The following is a 26,811-nucleotide window of genomic DNA, read 5'->3' on the forward strand; positions in this document are numbered from 1 at the left end:
AAGGCCCTGACAGCTGGCATGTGCTGTATGTTTGCATCGGATTAAGACATGCACCGTTCAGCAGTTTTACCATCAAACTGCACTGTGGTTCATTTGAAATATTCAGCAGGTAGAGAGGCTGAGAGACACACAGGCAGAGGAGAGGCAGCTACAAAGTGATGGTGGAGAAGGAGCGATCGCTAGTTACAGTAGATGAAGTAAGAAAAAGATACAGAGAATGGGCTTGAAACAGAAAGACAGATAAAGTGATGCTGCCAGGAATCTGTCAGCAGCACATGACAGGTGGAGGAGTTCTTTATTCTACTCATTTTACATATAGCATGTACCTTTTACGCTATATGAGCTCTTCCTGTTCCATCATGAGTGTGTGCGCGGAAAAAGTTTGTAAGAAATGTTTTCCGTTCCTTCTTTTTCTTTGTTCGTTTCCTCTGACTCATCAACAGGCCAAACCTCATCCTTCTTTCATGCAATTGTCCAATTAACCCATCATGTATGAGCAGATAGTATTCACATCAAACATCAGAATGGCCATACACTGCAGTTTCAGTGACCCTGGCATGGCTGTTGGTGCCAGGCAAGCTGGCGTGAGTATTTCTGAAACTGTCGTGTTGCGAATCCCAGGAGAATAAGAGTCTCTGGAGTTTACTCATCCAGTGTGCATCAGACAGAAACACTTCCATGAGGCGAGAAGGAAGAGAGGAATTTCTATCAGGGCAGTCTCAATTTGCAAACCCATTCTGCAGAACATAAAGGTCCATACTATTATTCTGCTATAAGGGCTAAATGTTCAGGTATGTGTGTGTTTCTTTACACCAATCACAGTCATTATGGGTGACGGTAACTTAAAATAGGAGTTGTTGTGGTGCAAGATATCAGACACTGTCATTAATTTGAATAATCATGATGCAAAAACAAATGCCTTATTGCATCATCCAGATTCTATGCAAAACTTGAAATTTTCAGTAGTTTGCTGCTCAGAGGTTGTTGTTGTGTCCTGTAGCCAAGAAAACTGTGACATGCAGATAATAGAAAGGAAGGACAAAGCAACGTGGAATAAGCAGCTAATGGCAGGCTTATACCTGCATCCTGCATCCAGTTAATCAAACTCATGAGACTCACCCCATCTAATACAGTAAATGATTGGCTGGTTGACAAGCAGCAACAGTTAAACAGCAGTACAATAAATGGCAAAGCTATGATGGGTAAAATGTAAGTCTGATGCCCCATGAATAAAAGTTAGCCAGTAGAAAATGCATGTCCTTAAAAAGATAATCAAAAGTTAAAGCATTCACTTGTAGTCATAGTTACAGTGATGTCATGCTGTTATCTCACAATGATACAAAAATCTTTAACAAATCCATAGATCTAGACTATAAGCCATATCATTGCTAAAATCTAATTACTTGGTCCTTGTGTTATTTCTGACCTTCTCTAAAAATTCCATCCAAATCCGTTAGTCCATTTATGAGTAATGTTGCTAACAGACAGACAAACCAGTGCTGATCGTCACAGGACTGGTTTGTCTCACATCGTTGCGTACCTTGGCAGAGCAATAAATTATGATTTCCTTAATAATCATTGTGAAACCAACACTGATGTAAATTCTTGTATTATTAATACAAATAGTGCCAAAAGTCACTTTTTTTTGGTGCTGCAGATCACGTTTTAATGACTTTTCGAGCTGTGAAAATGCAGAAAAACATCGGAGCAGTTTGTATGTAACCTAAGAAGTGACACCGAGGGCAAAAACTGTCCAAACTATCTGCTGCACCTTAACCTCGTCTGTAAGCCCATGGTGGAAGGAGTGGATAACCTACATAAGCTTAGGAAATTTCAGTTTTGATCAGAAAGTTTCCTACTGATGAATTAATTATTCTCCTCCTCGCTCTCTTTCTGTAGCACCAAACTCATCCTCCTTTACCTTTTTTCCAAACCTTGTCACACTTTTGCCCGTCTTGCTCCCTCTCTCAGTGGGGTGCTGTCAGCGAACAGGTGTGCAGCCACTTCTCTTTATTAATGACAGGCAGGAGGAAAGCAAAGGGGACCCTGTGTGTTGGAGTGTGTGCGTGTCAGTTACACACTAGAGAAGTGACAAATGCCGGAATGACTGCTCTGTATGCTCCATCGATGCGGTGACAAATGGAGCGAACCGGAGACGTGAACATATAAATACACACCATGAGAAAAAAGAAGCAGCCTGACAGAGGTCAGTGGTTTGGTTCGGCTTGGAGGAGAGTTTTCTCACATTCACTCAAAATCTGAATTTTCTGTTGTTTTAATTGAGAATTACACACATGTGCAACCTGTCAAGTTGTTGAATCTTTAAGTCTCGGCTGAGTTTGTGCAGTTTAGTCAGTTTGAAGAAGGCTTGGATCATCTTTTAGTCATCGTAGAATGTTGAATTTAGCTTGAGGATGTCTCATGACACTTAGTTAATGTTACGTAAGATTTTAGCTGTACTTTTCCTGCCCCTCAGATTGTGGAGGATCGTGGCCAAATTGGCCCTCATGCTCATGAGGTGAGAGCAGCCAGAGAACCATCTTAAATTAGAGCCAAACCAAAAAAATAAAAAATCTGAGGTGCTCTTGGAGTTCAAGCAGCTCGAGGACAAGCCCTGGCACCGGCAGCAAGTGACCCGATCAAAGCTGGACCCTGAAGGGAGCTGGGTATAAACAGCATCATGCCTCCCTCCCCTAAAATCAGGCAACAGCAGTCATGATTCTGAGCCTCTTGCATGAGTACAGATTCTACACATTTCTGAGGAGAAACAAAACACAAACTGGGTCACAATGTTAACTAGACTGAAGATACAGGAGAGCAGTAAAGTGATGTCAATCTTTCTCAAGTCTTGCAGCTGGAATAAGAAGGTGTGTGGCATGTTTCCACAACAAAAATAAAGACCACACAAAGCTACAACCTAAATCATACAGCGAGCCACAGGAGATAGAAAACTTAAATGTATCTGACACAATAAATGCAAAGCTGCACTGAGTTGTACCTACCCTCTGTTGATCATTTCTCAAAGCCATTAGATAATAGAGATAAGAAAAAAAAACCCACTGTGAAATGCCACAGTGTGTATTTTTTATATTTTTATACAATCTATGGGAGATGCTAACTCTTGGCACATCTCCTGTAAATGGTTGTACTTGAAGGGACTTCTGTTGGCCTTGCTTTAGCTCGGTGCAGAAACTGGCCGCAGGAAGCGCATTAACCAGACAACAGTCAAAAAATCCTGGACATTTTACCCTCTGGGGTCTTCTCCATTCATTTTCTAGGACTGAATATATACAAAATCAGCTGAAAGTCACAAGTAAGTCATTGATGTTTTATTTTCGGCATAACATGAGCTATTGAATGATGTACACTACCAGTCAAAAGTTTTTATGGTCACCCAGACGCTTTTATTCATGTGCTAACATAACTGCACAAGGGTTTTCTAATCACCAGTTAGCCTTTCAACACCATTAGCTAACACAATGTAGCATTAGAACACAGGAGTGATGGTTGCTGGAAATGTTCCTCTGTACCTCTATGGAGATATTCCATTAAAAATCAGCTGTTTCCAGCTAGAAAAGTCATTTACCACATTAACAATGTCTACACTGGATTTATGATTAATTTAATGTTGTCTTCACTGAATAATGATCTTTCTGCATGGAGTTTGCATGTTCTCCCTGTGCATGCATGGGTTTTCTCCTGGTACTCTGGCTTCCTCCCACAGTCCAAAAACATGCTGAGGTTAAGTGCTAACTATAAATTGTCCATAGGCACGAATGTGAGTGTGATTGTTTGTCTCTGTTTGTAGTTCTGCGTTAGACTGGTAACCTGTCCAGGTGTCCTCTGCCTTCACCCTAAGTCAGCCGTTACCCTAATGAGGATTAAGCAGTGTATAGATAATGGATGGGTGGAAAGACCTACATATCAAAAACAATAGTTTTACATGACACAGATTTTTTTTATTATTGTTTTTTTATTTTACATTTTGAAATTTTTCATTTTATGGACTGATGGTGATAAATTAATACTCTTCTGTTCGGGTTCAAATTGACTTGCTGACTTAAAATCAAGATGAATGAGTCATGAGGATTTGTATTGATAGTACACTTTATTTAAGCACTATTTTTCAAACAGAAATGTGTGCAAATATGTGAAATGAATCATTTTCGTTTTATATTTAAATTCCATACTGAGAAAATACATTAAACAATTTTTTAGATAGTTTTTCTTACTTCAAAATGGGGCCACTAAACCGCAAAATAACCGGAAAGGTAATTTAAATTATTTTTAAGTATATATATATATTTATATATAGTATCCATAAAAACTGTAAAATAGGCTGCAATTGTTAAGTTCTAATGGATATTTTCCTCGTGAATGATGACAATGTATAACCGCTGTTTAATGTTTGGTACCAGACATATGTACAGTTTTATTCATGACCACATTTCAATTTTCAATTCATTTTTATTCATATAGCGCCAATTACAATTCAGATTGTCCCAAGATGCTTTACAGAACCTATATATATATATATATATATATATATATATATATACATATATATATATATATATATGTATATATATATGTGTGTGTATACACAGACAGACACACACACACACACACACACACACACACGTGTAGTGGTTCTTTACACATATGCCGTTTTAAGTGTGTGAACAAAAACCAATATTACCCTTTTCTCCTTATTTTGAGTTATGTAGGTGCACACAGCACCTTCCTCATGGTGCCTCTTACAACAACTCATAATAATGATAAAGACACTGGGGACCTTTCATTAACACAGCTAGTGAGATCAACAAGTAGTGAAAACTATCATTATGTGAATAAACATGAAATATATCATCAGTTTTTCTGCCCATGAGCCTGTCCAGCCAGCCGAGATTAGCTTCGATTTTAATGATCAGCAAGAGGGAGGTAAATGTGATACAAACAGCCCTGTAGTAAACACAGAGAAATACGTACAATTAGGTGGAAATAGTAGACACTTGCACACACAGCCGCAACTCAGATGCAGGTAATTGATTAAATTCTGGATGCAGCTTGTAGTTTTTCCTCTCATCACCTTTGTCTTTCTCTTCTTTCATCTCCTTGTGCTTCTTCCGACCCAATTTTCATGTTTCCATCAGATTCGTAAAAGCATTCTCCCTTCCATCTCTCATTGATCTGGTTGTATACACGTCCTCCCACGTGTTGTCTAAATTGGCTGCATGTATTTACATTCCATTGGACATTTCTGAATGTTGTCTTCTCCCATGTCTGTTTCTTTCTCACCCCTCCTTCATCCTTTGGCAGCACTTAGGGCATTCTTCCAACTTAATTCTCTTTCATTCCTTATTTTTTCAAGAATCTGTTCATTTGAATGACAAATAATATGTCCAGTTTAGTCAGTGGTATTGCCTGACTCGTTAAAAAAACGGATTGTTTGTCATTTTCACCATCTGTATCGGTACTGACTTGTTTTTCTTTCTGTCCTGAGACAAGGACAGTGTCTTTCCAGCGTAAATGAAGCTCAAAAGTGTGTTTAAATGGCAGACAGACAAACTCTAATGTTTACAGAAAGAGGATGTGTGTAACTTGCACCAGGAGATGTTTAGTTTAATGGAATATATTGTGTTATTTTTCAGAAACGACACCATTTCGTCCAGTGTGAGATAGACAATCATCTCCACCTTGATCTCATTTATTATTTTAATTATATACCCAGATACAACATTTAATTTGACAATGATTTATATATGTTGCAAATGCTACAAACTACTTCTTCCTATCATCCACTTCTTATTGTTGCCTTTTTTTTACCTCTGTTTCCACTGTCATTATTCAATGAGAAGTAGCTCAATGAGGAAACATCGTCTACGTTCTTATTTTCTCTTCTGATACGAGCCTTTTTGTCCTTCCACAGGTGCTTCCTTTGTTTCTGCTCTTCATCCTCCATCTATACCTCCCTCTATCCATCCCTTCATCTATCCTTATAAACTTTTACAGGAGTTATTATGGTTAATAGGAAGGCCAATGTGTTCTGCTTCCCAGGGAAATGGGACTCATTACTTTTCATTAAGTACTTCTTGACAAAACTACTCCCTCATCTTGTACGTTTCCTTCTCATTCTTTCCATTTCCCCCTCTTCTTCCCAAACCATTTGTCTCTTTTCTCCCTTGCTCTACCTACTTCTCTTTTTGCTTCATGACCTGATTTGCAAACGCTAACAGGCAACCAAAGATGTTTCAGAAATTTCCAATACTCTGAGCTTCATTTCCATGAATCAGCTGCACATGGCACAAGCAGCGACTGTGTCAGGAGGCCCGTGGCGGGACTATAACTCAGTTGGAAATGGTACTGATCCTCGCCTCCAGCTGGACCGTTCAAATCACATTTTTCCTCCTCTGTGAGATGGAGCTCTCTGTTGCAGGACTCTCTGACCATTTGCTCCAAAGCAGTTCCACAGCAAAAGCTTCTTCTGGGGGAAAACTGATATCGCTAGTTTACTAAAAATGGAAAACTATTTCACTTGGATGGAAGAGTCTGTTCTGTTTGATAAACCAGTTCATAATTTAAATAGAAGAGATCTACAGTACAGCTCCTGTTGCCATCTACTGAACACGTGTTATGATACCAATGTTTCCAGCTAGAATGGAAACAGAGTGTGTGTGTGTGTGTGTGTGTGTGTGTGTGTGTGTGTGTGTGTGTGTGTGTGTGTGTGTGTGTGTGTGTGTGTGTGTGTGTGTGTGTGTGTGTGTGTGTGTGTGTGTGTGTGTGTGTGTGTGTGTGTGTGTGTGTGTGTGTGTGAGAGTGTGAGAGTGTGTGCGTGTGAGCGTGTGCGCGAGCGAGCGAGCGAGTGAGTGAAGTTTGACATCCACAACCCTCAGCAGTGAAAATAGCACTAAACACAAGCACACCTTGTGCTAGTTGACCTGTTTGTGGTTCACCAAATGACCAAACTGGCAGAACATCAGGGCAGAGAAATGGATAGAAAGAAGAGGAGATCAACTGTTTGACTAGAAAATCTGTCCACAGCAGTTAACAGCGAGTTTACACCTGCTGTCAATAATGATATGGGTCTTTGCATTTACACCTGGCAATGAAAAGTGCTCTCATAATCTTAGTAGTGCCCACAATTGTTTCGTTATGTCAGTTAGTTTATATCGCTTGCTGAGTTGGCAACAAATGTGGTTACTCTGGTTTTCATTTCCATTGCTGAGCTAGCTTAATGTCTGGTTCACAGTTTCTGCATAACTGAGGCTGTGTTCAAAGGTGAACACACATGGAACACTTTGGCTACATTGCTGCTCGAACTGAATGCAGAAGAAAACATGGAGCTCTTGTAGATGTTTCTGAATGGCTTTGACTTTGCAGTTTTGATAGGACATAGCAGCTGGTTGCAGACTGAGCTGTAGCTTAGTGACAGTGGGATTATTCCTTAGAAGTACCAAGCATAGTGGGTGAACATAGCACAGGGGATCTGGAGAAATCAGGACTTCTTGCTGTATTTGGCTGCGGTATTAAATGTCATGTACAAATCAAACCTTCTCCAAAATCCAGTAGTGAGTATTTTGATTACAACTCTTTTAACTATGAATTTTAAAGGTGTGAATGATGGAGAATCCCTTAGCACAGTCTCTCCTCAAAACAAGCATTTGTTTTAACAGCACATGTAGACTCAATACTGTCAGAAGTGCTTTAAACAGTTCAAATTTGATCTCCTCCAAATGCATCCTGGCTGATATGATGGCATACATTTCCATTAACATGTCCTTTTCCATATTCAAATCACATATAAATACTCACTGTACAAAGGGTGTAATTGTTTGTCTTAATTCAGTCCATTTTCATCCGTACTGCAGAATAAAACTCAACGGCGCCACATTTGAAAAAGATCATATCAAATGTCACATGAAAATGAAACTCAGGGTTCATGAATTCACTGACAGACTGCACATTTGCATTGTGTCTGCAGTCAGTTTGGTTCATAAAACCTGATTGTGACAATGACTGAAACTTACTCAAACTGCATCTAATCATTTAGAATACGACGCTCTGTACTCCAGAACTACACATAACCATTTGAACTTTGTGTCATTCGTACAATAAACAACACATTGAAAGTGCTCAGTCATGATTAATTCTGATAAATGCACAGAAGTCACAATGTCAGTCAGACTGAACAAATCAACTGAAATGGTTGCTCATACGCTGCCAGTTTAGGCTGATTTAAGTTGATGTTCAGTTATAAAAGATTGATTTAGTAAAATTTATCTGCTACATAAACACACAAGTGTATTTTTTTCCAAAAATACAGTATTTGGGGCCTGAACCCGGAAAACCATTCAGTAAGATAAAGGGTTTCAACATTAGTAAGCATACAACAAGGGGAGTGTGATAGAAGAGATGCAGAGGGAACTTATCTGTTCTATTTTCTGAGTGTACAGATGAACGATGTAACCATATAGCAACTCAGGTTGGGCTGAACTTTCTGTCCACAACTATAGTCCTTCCTCATCCTTTCCCTCCTCCTCTTCCTCTTTAACCTCCAGCTTCACCATTAACCTCCATTTTCCTCCAAAACACAAGAGCTCATCTGTGGTCATTTCATCTTCCAAAAAAGCTCTGATTTCTAAGTCAACAATCAAGCAACTCGTGTTTACACCTGTGAGGAGCGAGTGTTGCCAGTTGGTAAATAAAGCTTGGCAATGGGATCGGTGCTGCTTTCCAAAGGAACACAAGAGATTTCCATTTTGAATGTTGTGCCTAATGTGGAGAACTGTGAGTAGCGTTTTGCAAAAAGTGTGATTTGGAAATGAAAGTGTAAAGCAGACCTGGTTTTGGGATTTGGTACATGAGTTTCAGGTTTCAGTGACTGCGTTTGAAGTTCCAATTTTACTGTCTAAACAACTGTGGCAAACACTCATTTGTTTTGTTGACTGGTGAAATGATAAACAGAGCCCAAACACTTCTAGATCTTAGAATTATTACAATAGCTTCAGTTGAAAAATCTAATGATTGCAGTCGTACATTATTTATGCATGTGTGTACACAGTTTGTGTGTTCAGTACTGTCTGGGAAATGAGGACTCATGTAGCTGCACTGCTCAGTTTACCTGCCTTTTGTGGCAGAAAAATTGATCCACTTTTTCAATGAATTTAGATACGATGAATATCTTTGGGCGAGGCACGTGCAACAGGAGCAGCAACTCCTGTGAGTGAAGATGATGTTGCAGGATCAACATCACAACATATGCATTTTTGTGGCCATTTGCTGGCACAGATTTGAGATTTCACCATTGACCTACAGAAGGAGAACCATGTCCAAGTCTGTCAGGGTCTCCGTCAACAGACTCGGGATGCATCAACCTTCATGTTGAAGATCAAGGTTTGCCACTATGATATATCGATCTATGATTTGAGACCAAACAGCAGGTTTCTGTAGAAGAAGCTACAGAAGACTGAAGTAGTTGTATAAAGTTAGCACCAGAAGCATGCTCATCATTTTCCTCAACAGTTTCAGGATTGTCTACATATGTGTATACAAGGGTTTCCCGGCATTGCAAAGCATTCATGGATGTACAACTAGACAGTGTCACAGTAAGTAACCGAAACAGGAATCCAACACAGGGTACACCCGCTACAATGGTGCAAACATTGGCTGTACCTGTTTGGAGATGTGCTTAGCTTGTAGGTTGTCTACTCCCTGATTTTAAACCAGACCAACATCATGGTTGGTTTGGAAAGTTTTTCTCATTTTATAAAAAGCAATCTCTAAAATGTATTTCAGAAAGCACTTGACACAAGAAATAATCCATGAAGATGCTTTAGTTAGTTAGTAATTAGTTTAAATGTTTTTTTTTAACTTTCCAGAAGTGTTGAGTGGCAGCCAGATGTCCTTGACTTGCATAAACTCAACTTTTAGCAAACAAGGAGAGAGCAACCATCTGTTGAAATGCATCACAATACTAAATACAATACAAAACAAGAAAAGCACTCAGAGAGTGCGTGGATGGTGCTTATACGTCCAGAATAGGACTTTCAGGGAGAGTTACAAGTGTGGCATTAGCACTGGGAGCAGTTTACTGATGCACAAGGTGACTACCTTATAGAGGAAGGTAGACAACCTTTAACTCAGGCACAGTTTAGCTTCATATAGATGCAACATCTGTACTTTTTTGATTGCACCTCATACTATATTGGACTTTATGAAGAATAGAGGTTATAGCTCCCGTCTCCTTCACCTCCTAGTATTTATGTACATATTTTATTAATTTAATATTATTCTGCCAGTCACCTCAGGGTCTAACTGTGTGCAAAACACTGTGTTATTACCTCTGTCATTGTTCAGCAAAGCCCACCGTCCACTCACACGCTCAATCATCAATACAATACACAGGTCAAGTCAAACAATGTTTTTGCTGCTGCAGTTTTGGTTTAATAAATGTCACGTTTCTCTCTGTTGTTCAACAGTATTGTTTGAAAGAATAGTTGGAATGTGTGTGTGTGTGTCCTTGTGTGCGTTTTCTCTTATGAGAGTGAATATATTTCAGTCTGTTTGGTAGCATTAGACAGAGGGCAGATTGTGGTCAACTCCATTTATTCAGGCCTGATGCGAGTGTGTGTGTGTGTGTGTGCGTGCGTGCGTGCGTGCGTGCGTGTGTTAATACGAGGTTGAGCTTTTTACCATGGCTGCTGTGCGTATGTGCTGTGGTGCTACAAGCCTTGTGTGTTGATAAATGCTGTTGTAACGCCATAGAAATGAATGAAGGCCATAACCCACACATGCATTACCATATTCATACAACTCACAAAATAGATTGCTTTGGCGTGTGCGTGTGTGTGTGTGTGTGGGTGGGCATTACTCATGTTGTGGAGACCTAAATCTGTTTATGCAGTCACGTTATGGGGACGTGTCTTCCTGATGGGGACAAAAAGCAAATCCCTGTGACATAAATCATTAAATTTGTTTTAAGGATAGAGTGCGATTAAGGTTTGGCATATTGTAATTGTGGTTAAGATGAGAATGAATCTCCAGGTCTCCAGCAAATAGATGTATGTCAATGTCAGGTACTCTAAAGTCATAGAAACATGACTCTATGCGTGTGTGTAGATTTGTGGTTTCTGCAGGAGTGCACCTTATTTTGAAGAGTCATTTTGCAAATGGCAAACACTCTTTCTCATGCTTCTCCTCACTCCCCTTCACACACACACACACACACGCACACACACGGATACAGTATGTCCTCAAGGCATATATATATAAAGCTCTATCTAGGCTAAAGCCTATTCGCATAAATGTGTTCGGAGAAAAGGAGTAACCATCAAGTTGGCCATGTGCTGAAATTGAACATCAGCACAAACCACTGGCCCAAATGACAGTCTCTCTCTCTCTCTCTCTCTCTCTCCTCTCTCTCTCTCTCTCTCTCTCTCTCTCTCTCTCTCCTCTCTCTCTCTCTCTCTCTCTCTCTCTCCTCTCTCTCTCTCTCTCTCTCATTCTCATCTGGTTCCCTCGCCTTCTTTCTCTCTCCTCTGTTTTTTGTTTGTTTCTCCTCATCTTTCCCTCTATTCCTTTCCCTCTCACCCAGGGTGTAGATTGCCCTGCAGTGGTGATAGACGTGCTTGTGTGTGTGTGTGTGTGTGTGTGTGTGTGTGTGTGTGTCTCATTCTTGCGTGTTTTTCTTTTTGGTGTATGTCTGTTTTCTTTTTTTTCTGCATGTGTGCGCGTTTGTGCCTGTTTGTGAATGTCAGGATCATTACCTGTGCTTGTGTGTGACTATGTGTGCGTGTGTGTATTTGTGTGGGTGCGTGGGTCAGGTCAAGCTATTATTATGGCAGCAGCTGTAGTGGTATTGCAGGGGATTGTGGGAGGGGTGCAGACAGGCTGGAGGCTCGGAAGGGCTTTATGTTTGAGTGACAGGCCTGAAATAAAAAAAAATGCTGTATCTTGCACAAACTCCATAAGTCACACTCCTCCAGCTATTAAATAGAATAAAATATATGCACTTACTATTGTCAGTATCACTCATAAGCTACATTCATGTAATCTAATGGGGAGTCTGTGGGGAAAACTCTAACTTATGCAGTATATTAAAAAAATGCTTCTCAAACAAAATAATGATTCAACCTTTGGGCAATTTATGGAAGCATTTACGCATATTTTTTTCTGGTTTCTATTCAGGTAATTTTTCTGCTGAAAACAAAAGTCAGTGTGAAGGAAGTTCCACACTTCTACTGCAACACACACGTTTGATTCTGTGCTGGTTATTTCATTTTGTGGTTGTTTACTTCCTGGGTTTCTGTAATCAGACTTGGCTGATTAGATGGAGCATGAAATAAACTGAACTTCTGTGGAAAAAAAATCTAAGCAAAATTAATCCACAAGCAGCGTCTTAGCAGAGACAGTTTGACAAAATAAAAAGACGAGGCAACAAGGCAAGATAAGAAGAAAATAGGTTGTTTGGTGTAGCTGCTTTTAAATAATTCCAACATCTTAACCCAAAATCACAAAGAACAAATATTGTGTTATTACTGCAGAAAACATGCAGCCAGACAGATATACAGTCAATGAAAAAATATTTTTAGGGATTAAATGTAATATCTAATCACATCCTCTGCTTATTCTACAAACCATTTAATCCACTTCAGGGGAATGTAAGATGCCTCCCTGTTTCCAGCAGCTTCCTCCAGCTCTTCCTGAGGCATCCTGAGCTGCTCTCCGATCAGCTGGGAGATATAATCCCTGCAGGAAGTCCTGGGTTGGCCCTGAAGCCTCCATCCTGCTTCCTCTACCTGGTAGACCAGACCAGACACTGAGGCACCTGGGGGGCATCTTTATCACATTCTGAAAAAACACTTCCTCCCAGATTTCCAAACTTCTCACACAATTTCAGAGTTAGCCTACCAATGCTGTGGCGATCAGCTGCTTGTATTCGCAGATGTTCTTTCTGTTTGTTTATCCTAAGTTCAGGACTGCAGATCAGGGTAGACTGACTGGTAAATTGGGAGCTTTACCTTTCGACTCCCTCCTTACCTCTAAGGTGCAACACAGCATTGCAACAGAAGATGCACCAAATCTACAGTCAGTCTCATTATTACTTTTCCCATCCATGACAAACAAAACAGCGAGATTGTATTACTGTATATCAAGAAAACATAAAAATGAAAAAAAAAAACTGAAGTAAAATCCGTTTGGTCTCATTTGAAACTGACTTAAAATAAATAATAAATAAATATTTCATCAATCGCAATATGTAAAAGCTTCATATCATGTCCCATTTGAAGTATAGAGTTCAGCACCATGGACAGCGACACCATCAGAAGAGTTGGTCAGAACTGAGAGCTTCTCTTGGAATAGTAAGATACTGTAACTTCACTGCATCTGTTCATAGTAAATATAGACTCATCATTAATTTCCCTTCAACTGTGCAGCCTTTTCCCGCTTGTTCACTAATTTAAAAACTTTGTCAGTTTACAGCAGTGACATTAGACATGAGAATGCACACAGATGACACAGTGTAAAGTTCCCATCCATCGCCCAAAGACCTGGTATCAGTATGTCCCTCCTGGTTCAACATCTCCACCTTCATAGAACATGAGCAGAAACATCACCTCACAAGATCTGACACGTCAAAAAGGAGAAGAGAAAAAAATGGCAGTAACTTTGGTAAAATTTCCAGGGCTTTGGTTTGCTAACACACCCATCCATTACCACCCTACACATCCCTATACAGTGCTGTTAAAGCTCCTTGGCAAATATACAGAAAGTTTGAGGTATTATATCCAAATAAATCTCCAATTTTTTTTCCTCCTGGAACTTACTGTCAACCAACATCTTCTACAAAAAAATATTCACCGTCTTTCAGTTCCGCAGTTTCCAATCAAAACAAATCAGAAAAGCTGTGTTTTCTGCAAAAAAAATCTACTTTTTAAAGCAATTTTGCAGCATCAAAAACACAATAATTGCTCTGATATAACAAATTAATCTGCTGTCATTTAAATCACATCCAAATACAGTTTTCTACATTCACATATTTGTTCTTGAACAAAATCATATCAGTCACAGAAAAAAAAAAAAGACAACCCACTATTTGGGTCTGTGACTCAGAGTATTTATTTATTTATTTATTTTTGTGGCTGTGTGTCTAGATGTGTTTGTGTTTTGCCTAAAACTATCTGCTCTTTTCCAAACTCTGAAACTTTGCCATTTATCCAGGGTTATTTTCATTCTGCCGTTCGGGAGCATCCGTATGCAGATAGAGCTGACGGGAATGATATATCTGCCCATGCTACACCTCGCCCACACATTTAATATGTCTACAGATGCAGGCAGCTGCACTCCGCTGTACACACACTTACACTCCCAGCTTATATGCGCACACCCACACTCGCAGATTAACACACATGCACAAGCACGTGTAGAGGCGAGGATGAATGAATTATCGGGAGTTTGCTTTGGTTATGACTCGCAGCTACATATGGCCCCATTGTTCTAATGTGTTAGACTGTGTATATGTGTGTGTCTGACTTGTGTTAAACATGGTCTGAAACAAAAGGCATTAGTCCACTAGACCAAGCTAATGTGATTTTCTATTAATGTGATGCCCTGGGTGCATCGTGTGTTGAATGGACTGCACTCACACCTTCACTTTGTGTCAGCTCATTAATTTACAACCACCAAGTCAACACTGAGCTATTTATTACTCTTTTTTTTCTTTTTTTTATGCGCATGTTTCCGTTACCATTCAGACTTGTTATTTCGCTTCTCGTACACATGCTCAACTCATAAACCCACACACATTGTGCTAAAACACACACACTCAGCAAGCTTTTATGACTGTAGTCTGAGTATCTGTCAGCCTTGTCAGTGATTAAGTGTCTGCTGTTAAATATGGTATTTGTGTGTGTGTGTGTGTGTGTGTGTGTGTGTGTACCGTGGATGAGTACTAATTTGCAAAGGTGAAGGAGTGATTGTGTGTGTCGTAAATCTGCTTGTGTTGGGTGTGTGTGAATGTCTATACAGCGATACTAAATCTCTCCTGTCACTGTATGACTTAATACATATTGCTAAATCTATAAATGTAACCAATTAAGTGTGCAGCTGTAAATTTGAACCGCAAGCAGATGAAGTCTTTAAATCTTCAGTGGTGACTTACCTCAACTCAAATTGCACCTGACACATTTTACAGAGCGCTAAAACATTTTTACATTGACTTACAATGGTAGCCATAGTAACCGTCTGCATCTTGAGTCAAAAATCTAAAAGGCACAAGTGAAGCAAATTTAGTCAGCAATGGCTCAGTTCTGTCAAAATGATCTGGACAGAACAATGCAAGGATGCAGAGACACATTTCCCTAATTGGAATGCAGTTATTTTTAATGTTAGCAGTTTCAGCTGAGTTTGTCTTGTCAACATGTCAAAACATTTGCTGCGAAAATGTCTGCTTTGCTTTTTTTTTTTGAAGTAGGTTATGCTTTTATTGCAAATTTCATTGTAAAGATAAAATTAGTTTCTCCTGTTTCATTTGCTATGTTATATTGCTCTTTGCTGCCATTTTAACTCACCCTGTGAGTAGAAATACATTAAATATACACGGCTTTCCAAGCATTTGTTAACAGTAAATGGAAGCTAATATTTTTGCTACTTTACACAAAAGTACAAATTGACATGCATGCTATTTATATTGTAAATATATTTAATTCTATACAGATGGATATAGAAAACATCTATAGAGATCCAAAAGCATGCTAAGTGTTTATATGAATCAATTTTTAAAACTAATTCTGCCAAGTTTTATTGGTTTTATTTGTTTTAATTTTATTTATTAATATTTGCATATCACATTTTTTGAAGGTATTTTTGTTAGCTTTCTAGCCTTAACTACAGTTGAAAGTAGAGAGAGAGAGAGAGACTCAAACCCATGGCATTTTGCATTTTTGCGTTGATTATTGGGTGCTAAGTTATTATTATAATTAAGCACAGTGACAAGTTTAATGTTCTGTTCACTCTACTGACTTTTCGAGGGCATTGCACGCATAAGCTGGCAGCAAAATAGACTAAATTATATAGTATTTTGCTTGATTAATTGATAAAACATTGCGTGTAAATGAATGCTACATTTAGAAAATGAATTTGAACTCAGTCTGTAGTTTTTATTCATCAGGAAAAGTCAAAATGGAATCTTGTTAAATTTTTCTCAAGCATAACAATAATCTAAAAAGAAATATTTTTCTATCTTTTCTGGCTGACCTGTTCCACATCTGACCACACCACAAAACAATGTTTAATTGGAAATTGGGTCTGAAGTTATATTGTTTCTTTTAAGAGATATTTTCAGGTATTAGTGCTTTTATTTTGACAGGGAAAAAAGAGATAAGGTGAGAAGGACCACAGAGAAAAGGACAAGACGTGGTAGAGTGAAGGGTAAAAATATCCAGAATGAAAATAACTAAAAAGTAAATGTTATTTCCTACTATTTACTCTTAATAGTGTGGTTAAATGTGGCATCTATGCACCATCAGTAAAGTTTTAATGTGGACAGCCTGAAATGAACAAATGTTTCAACATGAAAATCTCTGTGTACTTCGGAGTTTTCATCCTATTTGTTTACATTTTCTCAAGTCTGTAATACAAGAACTCCTGCTGCTGCTGCTGCGACCCTGAACAGCTCCTGTTCACACAATCACCTGGATTACTGCATAGAATGTCAATGGAGTGCTCTGTTCTGTGATTTCTTGGGCTTTATTCTCAGAAGAATCCAAGATCTTAACATCGCTGTGGCTTAGTGATTTGAAGCTCAAACAGAATAACTGATGCAGGATCTAAAAAGATGACATCTGTAGCACATGCTAATAGTAAACTCTTTAATGTAAAGTGCATTACTCCACATCCTGTTTCTTCAGATCAAGACATGGCATGACATTTGTGATAAACTGTTTCAATCGAGTGCAAAAAAAAGAGACAATAATACAGTTAAAAAATACCTGAAAGCTCTTTGATTTGGTTCCAAGCCTATTATCTGTTCATATCGGGATAACATACACACCAGTTCCTGCCAGTATTGCATAATAAACAAGAGGAGACTTGAGGATGTGAGGCTGAGGAGGACTTCTGAGGCAGATCCAGAGGCTTTATAGCTGCAGGGGAGAGGCTGTAATTCAGAGGAAGGTCTCGTGGCGAGAGCCTGGAGGGTGACAGTTAAAAGAGAGTACATCTATCTGAGCCTCAGACCATGAGGAGAAAAAAAGAAGCCAGAGGAAGAAGAAGAAGACAGAGAGGAAAGAAAAAAGAGAAGGAGCCAGGAGGGAGAGGATGTGAAGGAGGAGGGAGGAAGTCCATTTGGGAAAGCTCCTTGTCATTTTCCACACTGACCTCTACGTCTCACCAGCTCTTACTTGTCTTCCATCTACAACTTGTTTTCTGTTCTTTCCAGCTGACCTGGTCTCACCTCGACATCCCCGCAGCACATTTCTTCTCACTCTTTTCCCTTTTCATGTGGCCTTGACCTCCTCCTCTTTCTTTATTACTCTGAATGTCTATTGTCACATCTCTCCGTTATTATTACTTTTTTTTTACTTTGAAGAAATATACTGCATAGGGAAAAGCAATGTAGAAAAAACAGAACCAGCAAACATTTGGTTGTAGGAATTAAATCAAAACAAGGAAAATGAAATGAGTTTGTCTGTTTTTTTTTCCAGAAGTTCAATTCCAACTCCTACATGTTCTTTTATATTTCTGTCACTCCCACTGTTTGTGCCTCTAACAAATATAAAAGTAGAACATTTTCTCTGTATAACTCTTTTAATCTTCTCTTCTATTTCCACTTCTGCCCCGAAACAAAAGAAAACTCACAAACACCTTTAATATATATATTCAGGCTTATATTGCCTTGAAGGTAAAGGGAAATATTGCCAAATAAAACAAGATAAAATAATCTTCCTGTCACTCACATTTTCTCTCTTGCATTCTCTTTCCATCTTTCTTCCTGTCAGGCATTTTTCTATACCCTGCAAAGCCAACTTTATATCTTATGTAAAGTCTTCTATAGTCGTTTTCATGAGTGATCATGTTTTGTTTTAAAAGCTATTTGGGTTTCTAATATTCTTCTCTGTTTCTGTCAATGTTTCTTCCTCTTGGATTTCAGAGCAGAGTTGTATTTGTACTGTGTTGGATATACGATATAGCCAGCATCACATTTTTAATTAGTTTTTTCTCTTTCGTTCCTCTTCACAGTGGACGGCTGCATAGACTGGTCTGTGGATCTGAAGGAGTACCACGTTCTGGCCGGTGAGCCTGTCCGGGTCAAATGTGCCTTGTTCTACAGCTACATAAGAACCAACTACACCATGGCCACCAACGCCAAGCTGCGCCTCATCTGGTACAAGAACAAAGGAGATGCAGAGGTGAGCTCACTTGACATAGCTACACATAGCCAGACTTGTGTGCTTGCTTGTTTGTATTCCTTTCAACCAATCACAGTCATTGTGGGTGGTGCTTAGCCCATGATGTATGTCGGTTCCCCCAACAAAATAGCACAGCCGTTTCCAGCTAGAATAGTCATTTATCAAATTAACAATGTCTAGACTGTATTTCTGATTCATTTAATGTTATCTTCATTAAAAAAAATGCTTTTCTTTCAAAAATAAGGACATTTCTAAGTGACCCCAAATGTTTGAACAGTAGTGTACATGCCAAACTATTGCACATGTATGGACTCCAAGACTACAGATTACAAAAGCTGTCAAGTAACAACAGCTACACATCTATGATGTCTACAGCTGTCTGCGTGTGCATCCACAAGGAAGTATATTTAAAACCTAAATCATAGCCTAACTATGTTTAATGAAGCTGAAGAGTGCTGATCCAGGATGTGTAGTATGACTGACAGTTACATTTACAGTTGACCCTCATATCTATAACTCTGTTTTGGGAGAAATGTTGCAGTCTCAGTAAGTTACCTTGCAGACTGTAATGCAAGAAAAAATCTGACCAAAATGACCCTGTGTGTGAAAATGAAAGGGCAGTGCAACATTTCTCCTACACTCTCCAACTAGAGTGATGCTTGGCCACCACATGACTGATGCTGCCCCTGGTGGCAATTTCTGTTGTATTTACTGTCGTTTTTTCTTTTCCCTTGTCTCCCATTTGCTGCTGTTGGTGTCTTTCATTGCTTGTCTGCGCACATTAATTTTGATATATTTTCTAGGCATTTACCTTGTGTGTCTTGAGCGTTGTTGTTTCATCCCTTTGGGTGTTTTTGATTGCTGTCTCCACCTTGATCAGTTTCAACCATGTCTCATTACCCAGTCAGTTCCTGTATGTTTGTATAAAGCTCAGTCCTTCCCTCTCCTGTGTCAGATTATCTGTTTATCTATTTACCTGCCTTTCTATCATTTCTCCTTGTCTAAGCATCCCATTGTCTCTGCATTGCTCCCTTGGTTTCTCTTTTTGTTTAAATTTACTTCTGGACATCATTTGGACTCTATTATTGCAACCACAACTTCTTTTAAATTCCATATATTGATTCATCCTGTGTGTGTCCTCGTGTCTGCTTTTTGGTCACTTTTTTAACTCCTTAGGGCCATTTCTCCACAATACATTTCACAAATTAAACAGTCCAAACAGTCCTCTGCCTAGCTGTTAAAAGGTCTAATCAACTCTCATTGTTGGTGAAAGAGCTCCAGGGACATCTCAAGATAAAACTTATATTATTTATGAAGAGACAAGAAGATCTGACATTCAGTATTATTGTATTATTTTGTGTCGCATGTGGAGAATTCTGTAAATTTCTCTGTGTAGATTCTCAGTCATCCAGGTCATGGTAATCCAAAGTGCTTCAATAGACGACAACTAGACTTCTTTGTGTTTAATGTTGATTTTTCACCTCTCATCCAAGAGGTTCACTGAACTCTGTGTGACTTATAGGGACCTCTAGTTATTTATTCTCACCCCTAAACCACATGGCTCATGGCCTGTTAACAACCCCAAACCTGTTAATGACTCAAATGTCATTCACACCTCAGAGCACGTGAAACATGAGCAACAACATGAGCCATGTGATTTATTGGTGAGAATAAATACCTGAGACTAAATCAGTCAGGAAACCTCATGGATGAGAGGTAAAACATCTTCAAGAACCAAAAACAAAAAAAAGTCCAGTTATCAACAGATTCATCCATTTTAACTGCAAAATATAAAATAATTCATTGCAGCGTGTTCAGTTTTGTCATTTGCTAACTAGAAATCACTCCAGGTCTTTGATAAATATTGCCAAATAAAATGCACTTTGTTGTTCTAGAAAGTCACTTTAAAGTAAAGTTAGCAGCCTGGTTGCAGGACGACTTATAACCGTCTTTACTTTCTTTGCACTTGTTTGTGTCTGGCTGAGTAATTGCCAATACATACAAAAGTAGAAGGACTGATAAATCATACTGTGCTCCCACGTGCTCTAATAAAAATAAAACCCCAAAACATCCACCTTTCCCAGCAGCAGGGATGATATCTGAATAGTAAGGCAGCATTTAGGTAGATTAAAAGTAGACCTTACGATCCATGTCCTATGTACTTCTGTAGCGTTTACAGAGAAATGCAGCATTTTTATTGAATCTTGGGTCCATTTAAATTTAGCAATTTGCTGTTTTTCTATATATAACCATTTTCATTTTATTGCCTTTGTCAATTCCAGGTACAGGAAAACATTTTATTTGAAATGAATGGTTAAATGATTGTTATTTCCATAGGATATTTGCAATAAACACGCTTTTTAATTTCTTTTATTAGTTGAATCTACCATGCTGTATTCTTTGTATTGTCTCCTTTAGGAGCCCATCATCTTCTCAGGTCACAGGCTGAGTAAAGAAGACGACTCCATCTGGTTCAGATCTGCTGAATTAGAAGACAATGGATTCTACACATGTGTTCTAAGGTAACCCGAGTCCTCAATAACACATAAACTGAGTTCATTCTGACCAGTGACTTTGCAGAGCCATGCATCAATGCCCAAATAAAATAGCTGCAACCTAGATTCATCCAAGGAAGTCTGATTATTTCTAGTTCAGTTGCGTGCATTGTTGATAACACTTTTTGAATATCGCATAAACACAGCTCTTCTCCCCAAATGGGAGTTGGGTCAGAGTACACGGAACAAAACACAGACTTTATTTGGAATTTTCACTCCCGGCCCCAGCACATTTTCTTCATAAACACTAAATAAACACTGTGAGGATTTTACCAGCGCACAAACAAAATACTTTTGGCCCGACTCTGACCTGCAGCATGCAGCGCTCATGGAGTTGCCTCCATATTGTTGATTTCATCACATGGGAACAATCTTGGAATAGATTTCTGGCTCTGAGTGTGTCTCTGCACAGGTGGTCCATTTACATTGCATTGCCAAAAGACAGCTCTGTTGAACAAAAAGAATGTGGAGTTTTATTCAAAAGTTCTCAGTATGCATTTATGGAAAAGCTGCCCCCTGCCCTCAATAATCAATACTACAAAACACAGATGAGTGAAATTTCCAACAAAAATGTGCTAGCCATCAAAAATTTGAGTTGCTATGTATTTGGGCTACTAGTCAAAGTAAACTCAAACTTTAGTTTTTTGTTTTTTTTTTAATATTACTTCATTACATTTGGTCATGGTCAGAATAGCAAAACATTTTTCTCAGGTGTGTTTGTGTGGACATGTGTGTTGTTCTTCTGCCAGTTCTGTGGGATGCTGCCAGTTTAGTAAATTGAATATTTACAATATGGCTGTTGGCACTGCATCACAAACTGGCCTGAGTCCTGTGTGAGCCCTTTAGGGATGTGTGTGTTTGTGTGTGGAAGTGTTTGATACTACAGTTGTCTGTGTGTGGGAGAGAAAAAACAACTTATGTGTACCGGTTGGCTTTGTAGCCTGGAACAAGGTATACAGTCTTGTTTACCTGCTGGTGGAAGCTGTGTGTGTTTCTGCATAATGAACTGAATTAAAATATGCTCTCCTGTAATGCTAGAAAACATAAATATTTTGTCAGCCAATAACCACGGGCCTCATCTCAGGTCTTGCTTTTGAATAAGCATGCATCGTGATTGATCTCTTTGGCCAAGGTTATTTTAATAAATCACACTTACAAATTGCAGTCATTTTAAACCAGAGTGATTTATGTGATTATTTTGGTCAAACACGAGCATTTGAAAGTGCTGACTTGCACAGAAAGTTTTTGTTTTATTATTATTGAACTTATACTATCATTCAAAAAGTTTGGGGTCACTTAGAAATGTCCTTATTTTTGAAAGAAAAGCATTTTTTTCAATCAAGGTAACATTAAATGAATCAGAAATACAGTCTAGACATTGTTAATGTGGTAAATGACTATTCTAGCTGGAAACGGCTGATTTTTAATGGAATATCTACATAGAGGTACAGAGGAACATTTCCAGCAACCATCTCTCCTGTGTTCTAATGCTACATTGTGTTAGCTAATGGTGTTGAAAGGCTAATTGATGATTAGAAAACCCTTGTGCAGTTATGTTAACACATGGATAAAAGTGTGAGTTTTCACACTTTTGTCTGGGTGATCCCAAACTTTTGAGCAGTAGTGTATATCAGGGAAACCTGATATAAAGTAACTGCTGCTATATGTGTTCATGATCTCTACAGCCAAGGTTGTTTCAGTTAATGATAGCATGGATAATTGAATGGAGCACAATTATGGAATAATGATTCCAAATCTTGCTCCAGTGACTGTCCTGTCCATGTATTAGACTGAACTAAAAGCACAATGGAAATATAAACTTACATCACTAATATTTCTTAAAATAATGACATCCTTTGTCGGTTGACAGAACACTTCTCATGGAAATAACTCTGCTGTCGTCACTTCTAAGCATGGAGTGATGTGATGTTATCATATGGTCATATAGGATACACTACACACAACATTATTTTATGTGTATCACTATAATTATTGCAGTTCGATTTCCTAAAAATTGCATTCCTATAGAACTTAACTGTACTTTCATTTAAGTTTTGACAGAACAGTAAGCTGTAATAAGAAATATTTTCACACATTTTCACTTTCAAAATACGACAAAGTTCATTGTAAGAAGGTGGTGTCTTTAGTAAGTTTCATTTCATTCACTGTTCATTTAAGTTTATGCATCAAAAGTACTTAGGTTATGGAAAATGTCACATCTTGGTTAATACACAACCTTTGAGAAGATTTTCTGTGTTACCATGGTGATGAGTCCTGCTCAGTCTAACATATGAGGAATTGACTGAAAAGGAGCAACACTAGGAACGCAACACAGTAAATTATAGCAGTAGTAATATGGCAGAGCACGTTTCCCTCAAAACAAGATTGCAAATATTTAGTTGTACATAAATGCATTGTTGAGAAACAGGGCTCTATGATGAAGTTTGTAACAATGAAGCATTTTTGTGGAGCATCTTCATTAGTGGTAGAGCCTCAGTTATCCATCAGAGATCAGACCCTGTGTCAAGCAAAGACTGAGGGTCATTTGATGATGGAAAGATGGTTACAAGAGACAAAATTACACAAGTGCAGTGACTTTTAAAGAATTCTATCCTTTCTGGATTGGGTTAAAGAGAGGAACTGCAAGTTGCCAAAGCTTTGAAAATACATAAACTTCATAGTGATACCCAAGCTGTTTCAATCTGTGTGTGGAGGTCATGAGACGTGGTTGAAAATCCTCTTTTTTCCTGTGATTTTCTGTTTTTAAAACATGCTCCAAGTCAAAAACGAACCTGTACATATAGTTTGGGGCTTATTTTGGGAGTTTTGTTTTTCTGTAACTCATAGCATAAATAGCACAGCGGTACTGCTGGATCTCTTCACATAGAAATACTGCAGCAGTGAAAGAGAGGCAGAAGACAAGTTACAGAACATAAAGATTTGCTAAATATACACTGCCTGTCCAAAAAAATAGTCACCACCTGGATTTAACTAAGCCAATAGGTAAGAGCTTTCCATTGGATAATTACTGCAGTGATGAATATGTTTCAGCTGCAACAACTTATTTAACTCTAGCTGATGCAGTGAGGAGCTTCTCATTTCTGAAACAACCATGTTGGAAGACGTATCCCGTGGTCATGGAAAGGATGTTGATCTGGTTCCTAATGGTGATATTATTGGTCTGCATCAAGCAAAGAAAACAACTAAGGAGACTTCTGAAACTACTAAAATCAGGTTAAGAACCATCCAATGCTTTAATAAAACCTGAAGGATAGTGGAGAACCATCATCTTTGAGGGACACATGTGGTTGATTATGCTGTCTGATGAATCCATATTTACACTGTGACAAAGTCATGAGTGCCTCACAGTAAGAAGAGAGGCAGATGAAGTGATGAACTCATCATGTCTAGTGCCTACCAGCCTGTGGGGGTTAGAGTTATGATCTGGGGTTGGTCAGGTTCAGCAACGTTATGTTCTCAAAGATTGAGCCCCAGTGAGAATCTCTGGGATGTGCAAGAGAAGACTTTGTGCAGTGATCCAACTCTCCCATCATCATTATGATATATATGGAAAATGAATGCATCTCTGGACACAAATAAATGCTGTGACATTGCAGAAGCTTATTGAAATGATGCCACAGCAAACGAGTGCCACACTCAAAGCTAAAGCGGTCCAACAAAATATTAGTGTGCAACTTTTTTTATTTATTTATTTTTTTTGGCAGGACAGTATATTTCGAAGAGTAAACAAAGGTAAAAAAAAAAAAAGTAAAATTGTGACCAAAACTATATATATGAGACCAAATCTGCTGCCCTGGGTTGGCTTTAACAGACCATATGGCACTTAGTTTGGGAATCAGTCAGTTCTCCTGTTCAGTGAAGGATTTTTGGCAACATTTCAGATGCTGTCACTTTTTTCGTGTGGAAACCGTTTACTAGCTTTGTAAATGTCTCACTGCTTGTGCTTTTTGCTTTTTTTTTTGCAATGTCACCACCTTCTCACCTCTCAGCAAGTTGCAATTAGCCGGTTTTATCCGTTAACAACAGAAGATGAGAAACTGTGGCTGCACCAGCAGAGCAGCTCTCCTCTTGTTTTTGTGCCATAAATCACCATCTCTCCCCTTTCGCCACTTGATCCTGCTTGTCTTTCCTCCTCTGCATCAGATACCTTCGCCACCTTCGCCGTCTCCTGTTTCTCTCCCTTTGCACCTTTTTCTCCATCACCTTTCCCTCCCACTCATTTTTTTTCTCCCTCCCACACCTAATCTGCTTTCCCTTCATCTCGCCGGCTGTCTCCATCCTCTGCACTTCTTTCTCCTCCACCTCTTGTTTTTCTTGTCTCTCTCTTTCTCGCTTTCTGCATCCTGCCCCTGTTCCATCTTTCTCCCATTCCCACTCTGGTTTCTCGCTGTCAGTGCCACCGATCCCTCCCACCACCACCACCTTCCCCTCCTCCCCCTCCTCCACTCTCCTCCCACCTCCTTTTCCTGCCAGAGCTTGACACCTATCCTCCTTAACAAGCTCTCTCTCTCTCTCGGTCTCTCTCTCTTTCTGTCTTTGCCTCGCTCTCTCAGCATGACAGCCTAATTAGGGCTTGGTGTCTGTCATTGTCTCAGGGTCTCTTATTAACACACACATGCACAGAAAGGCTCAGCACCTCCTTTCCTAGTGGGGAGCCACCAACTAGATTATATTACTAGAAGCTTGTATCTAGAATGTGTACAGGAAAAGCCACAGGGAAACTGTACTTTCAGATGTGTTTATTGCCCTTTATCTGATGTATATCGCTGCTGCTGTTACAGGGAAGTTGCCATATGTTGCCTTTGTATGCACTCAACCAGAAACAAAAGTCACTTTTTCTGGGTTAATTGCACTTTACCTCCTGATACACACAGGAAGAAAAACATCAGGTTAATTTCGGTTGGATTGACAGCCCGCCTAAAGATAAAACGGGTGTGATTTTGTGCAAAAATGTTTCCAAGAGCAGTTGGATACTTCATTTATCTCCATATGTCGCCAAGGTTCCACAATGAATCCCCTCTCCAAAATGTCAGCTTCCCAGGAATAGGTGTGATGTTTCATTCTGGCACCCGCCCTGCCTTTACATTTTGTAAATGGCTATAAATGGTCACCAGATTTGGATGTTATCCGTCCATTAGATGCACACATATGGGCCAGTAGGGACCTATTCCACCTTCTAGTAATCCAGAAAACACATTGTCATCCATTCTGATCCTTAATGAAGGGAAGTAACCCCGAAAGCATTGGCAACTTCTCAATCATGTGAGTAAATGCATATAAAATCTCCAGTATAGTGGTCACAGTAGAAATGTACAAAATGGAGCTTGCGTACACAGTTAAACCAAAAAGGTGCATTTTAACCAAAGGCCTGGTCCTTATCTAAACTTCGACGAGTGATTTTGATGTGAAAAAAGCAAAATTACAGCAAAAGTGAAAAGGAGACAAAGAAGTCAAAATATAATCTTATTAAAATAGTTGCAATTGGACTCTCTTTAGTGAGTCTCCACTGAATTTGTAAGTGAAACAATGCAGCTAAACCACCATTAATGGTAAAAACAGCAGACTTAAACCATTGCAATATGAAGATCCCTACTAGTCTGCAGGTATGTGAATGATCAGCAATGTTAACAGGAGATTTAATGGGAGAATACCATCTGAATAAGGTAAAAATATTTGCCTTGTTAACTGTTAGCTTACATTGAATAAAACATAAAGAATAAATACAATCAATTCATATTCTAGAACAAAACCATCAGGAAGGAAGGAAGCCGTAAAATTTAAAATCTTCTCCTTACATCACTGTTTCATTTTGCAGTTTCCCACCAGTG

At 38.9% G+C, this 26,811-nt stretch overlaps 1 protein-coding gene across 3 annotated transcripts in view; it reads left to right on the forward strand.

The window, feature by feature from the left end:
• il1rapl2 (interleukin 1 receptor accessory protein-like 2) overlaps positions 1-26,811 on the forward strand; it is a 512,569-nt gene that overhangs the window by 283,989 nt on the left and 201,769 nt on the right. For all 3 annotated transcript variants that reach the window (XM_055016810.1, XM_055016809.1, XM_055016811.1), the window contains exons 3-4: positions 18,238-18,407; positions 20,826-20,929. In XM_055016810.1, coding sequence (XP_054872785.1) covers positions 18,238-18,407; positions 20,826-20,929 — 274 coding nt within the window. The remainder of the gene's footprint in view (positions 1-18,237; positions 18,408-20,825; positions 20,930-26,811) is intronic.

Source organism: Amphiprion ocellaris, chromosome 13 (assembly GCF_022539595.1).
Source record: "Amphiprion ocellaris isolate individual 3 ecotype Okinawa chromosome 13, ASM2253959v1, whole genome shotgun sequence".
Lineage (NCBI taxonomy): Eukaryota > Metazoa > Chordata > Actinopteri > Pomacentridae > Amphiprion > Amphiprion ocellaris.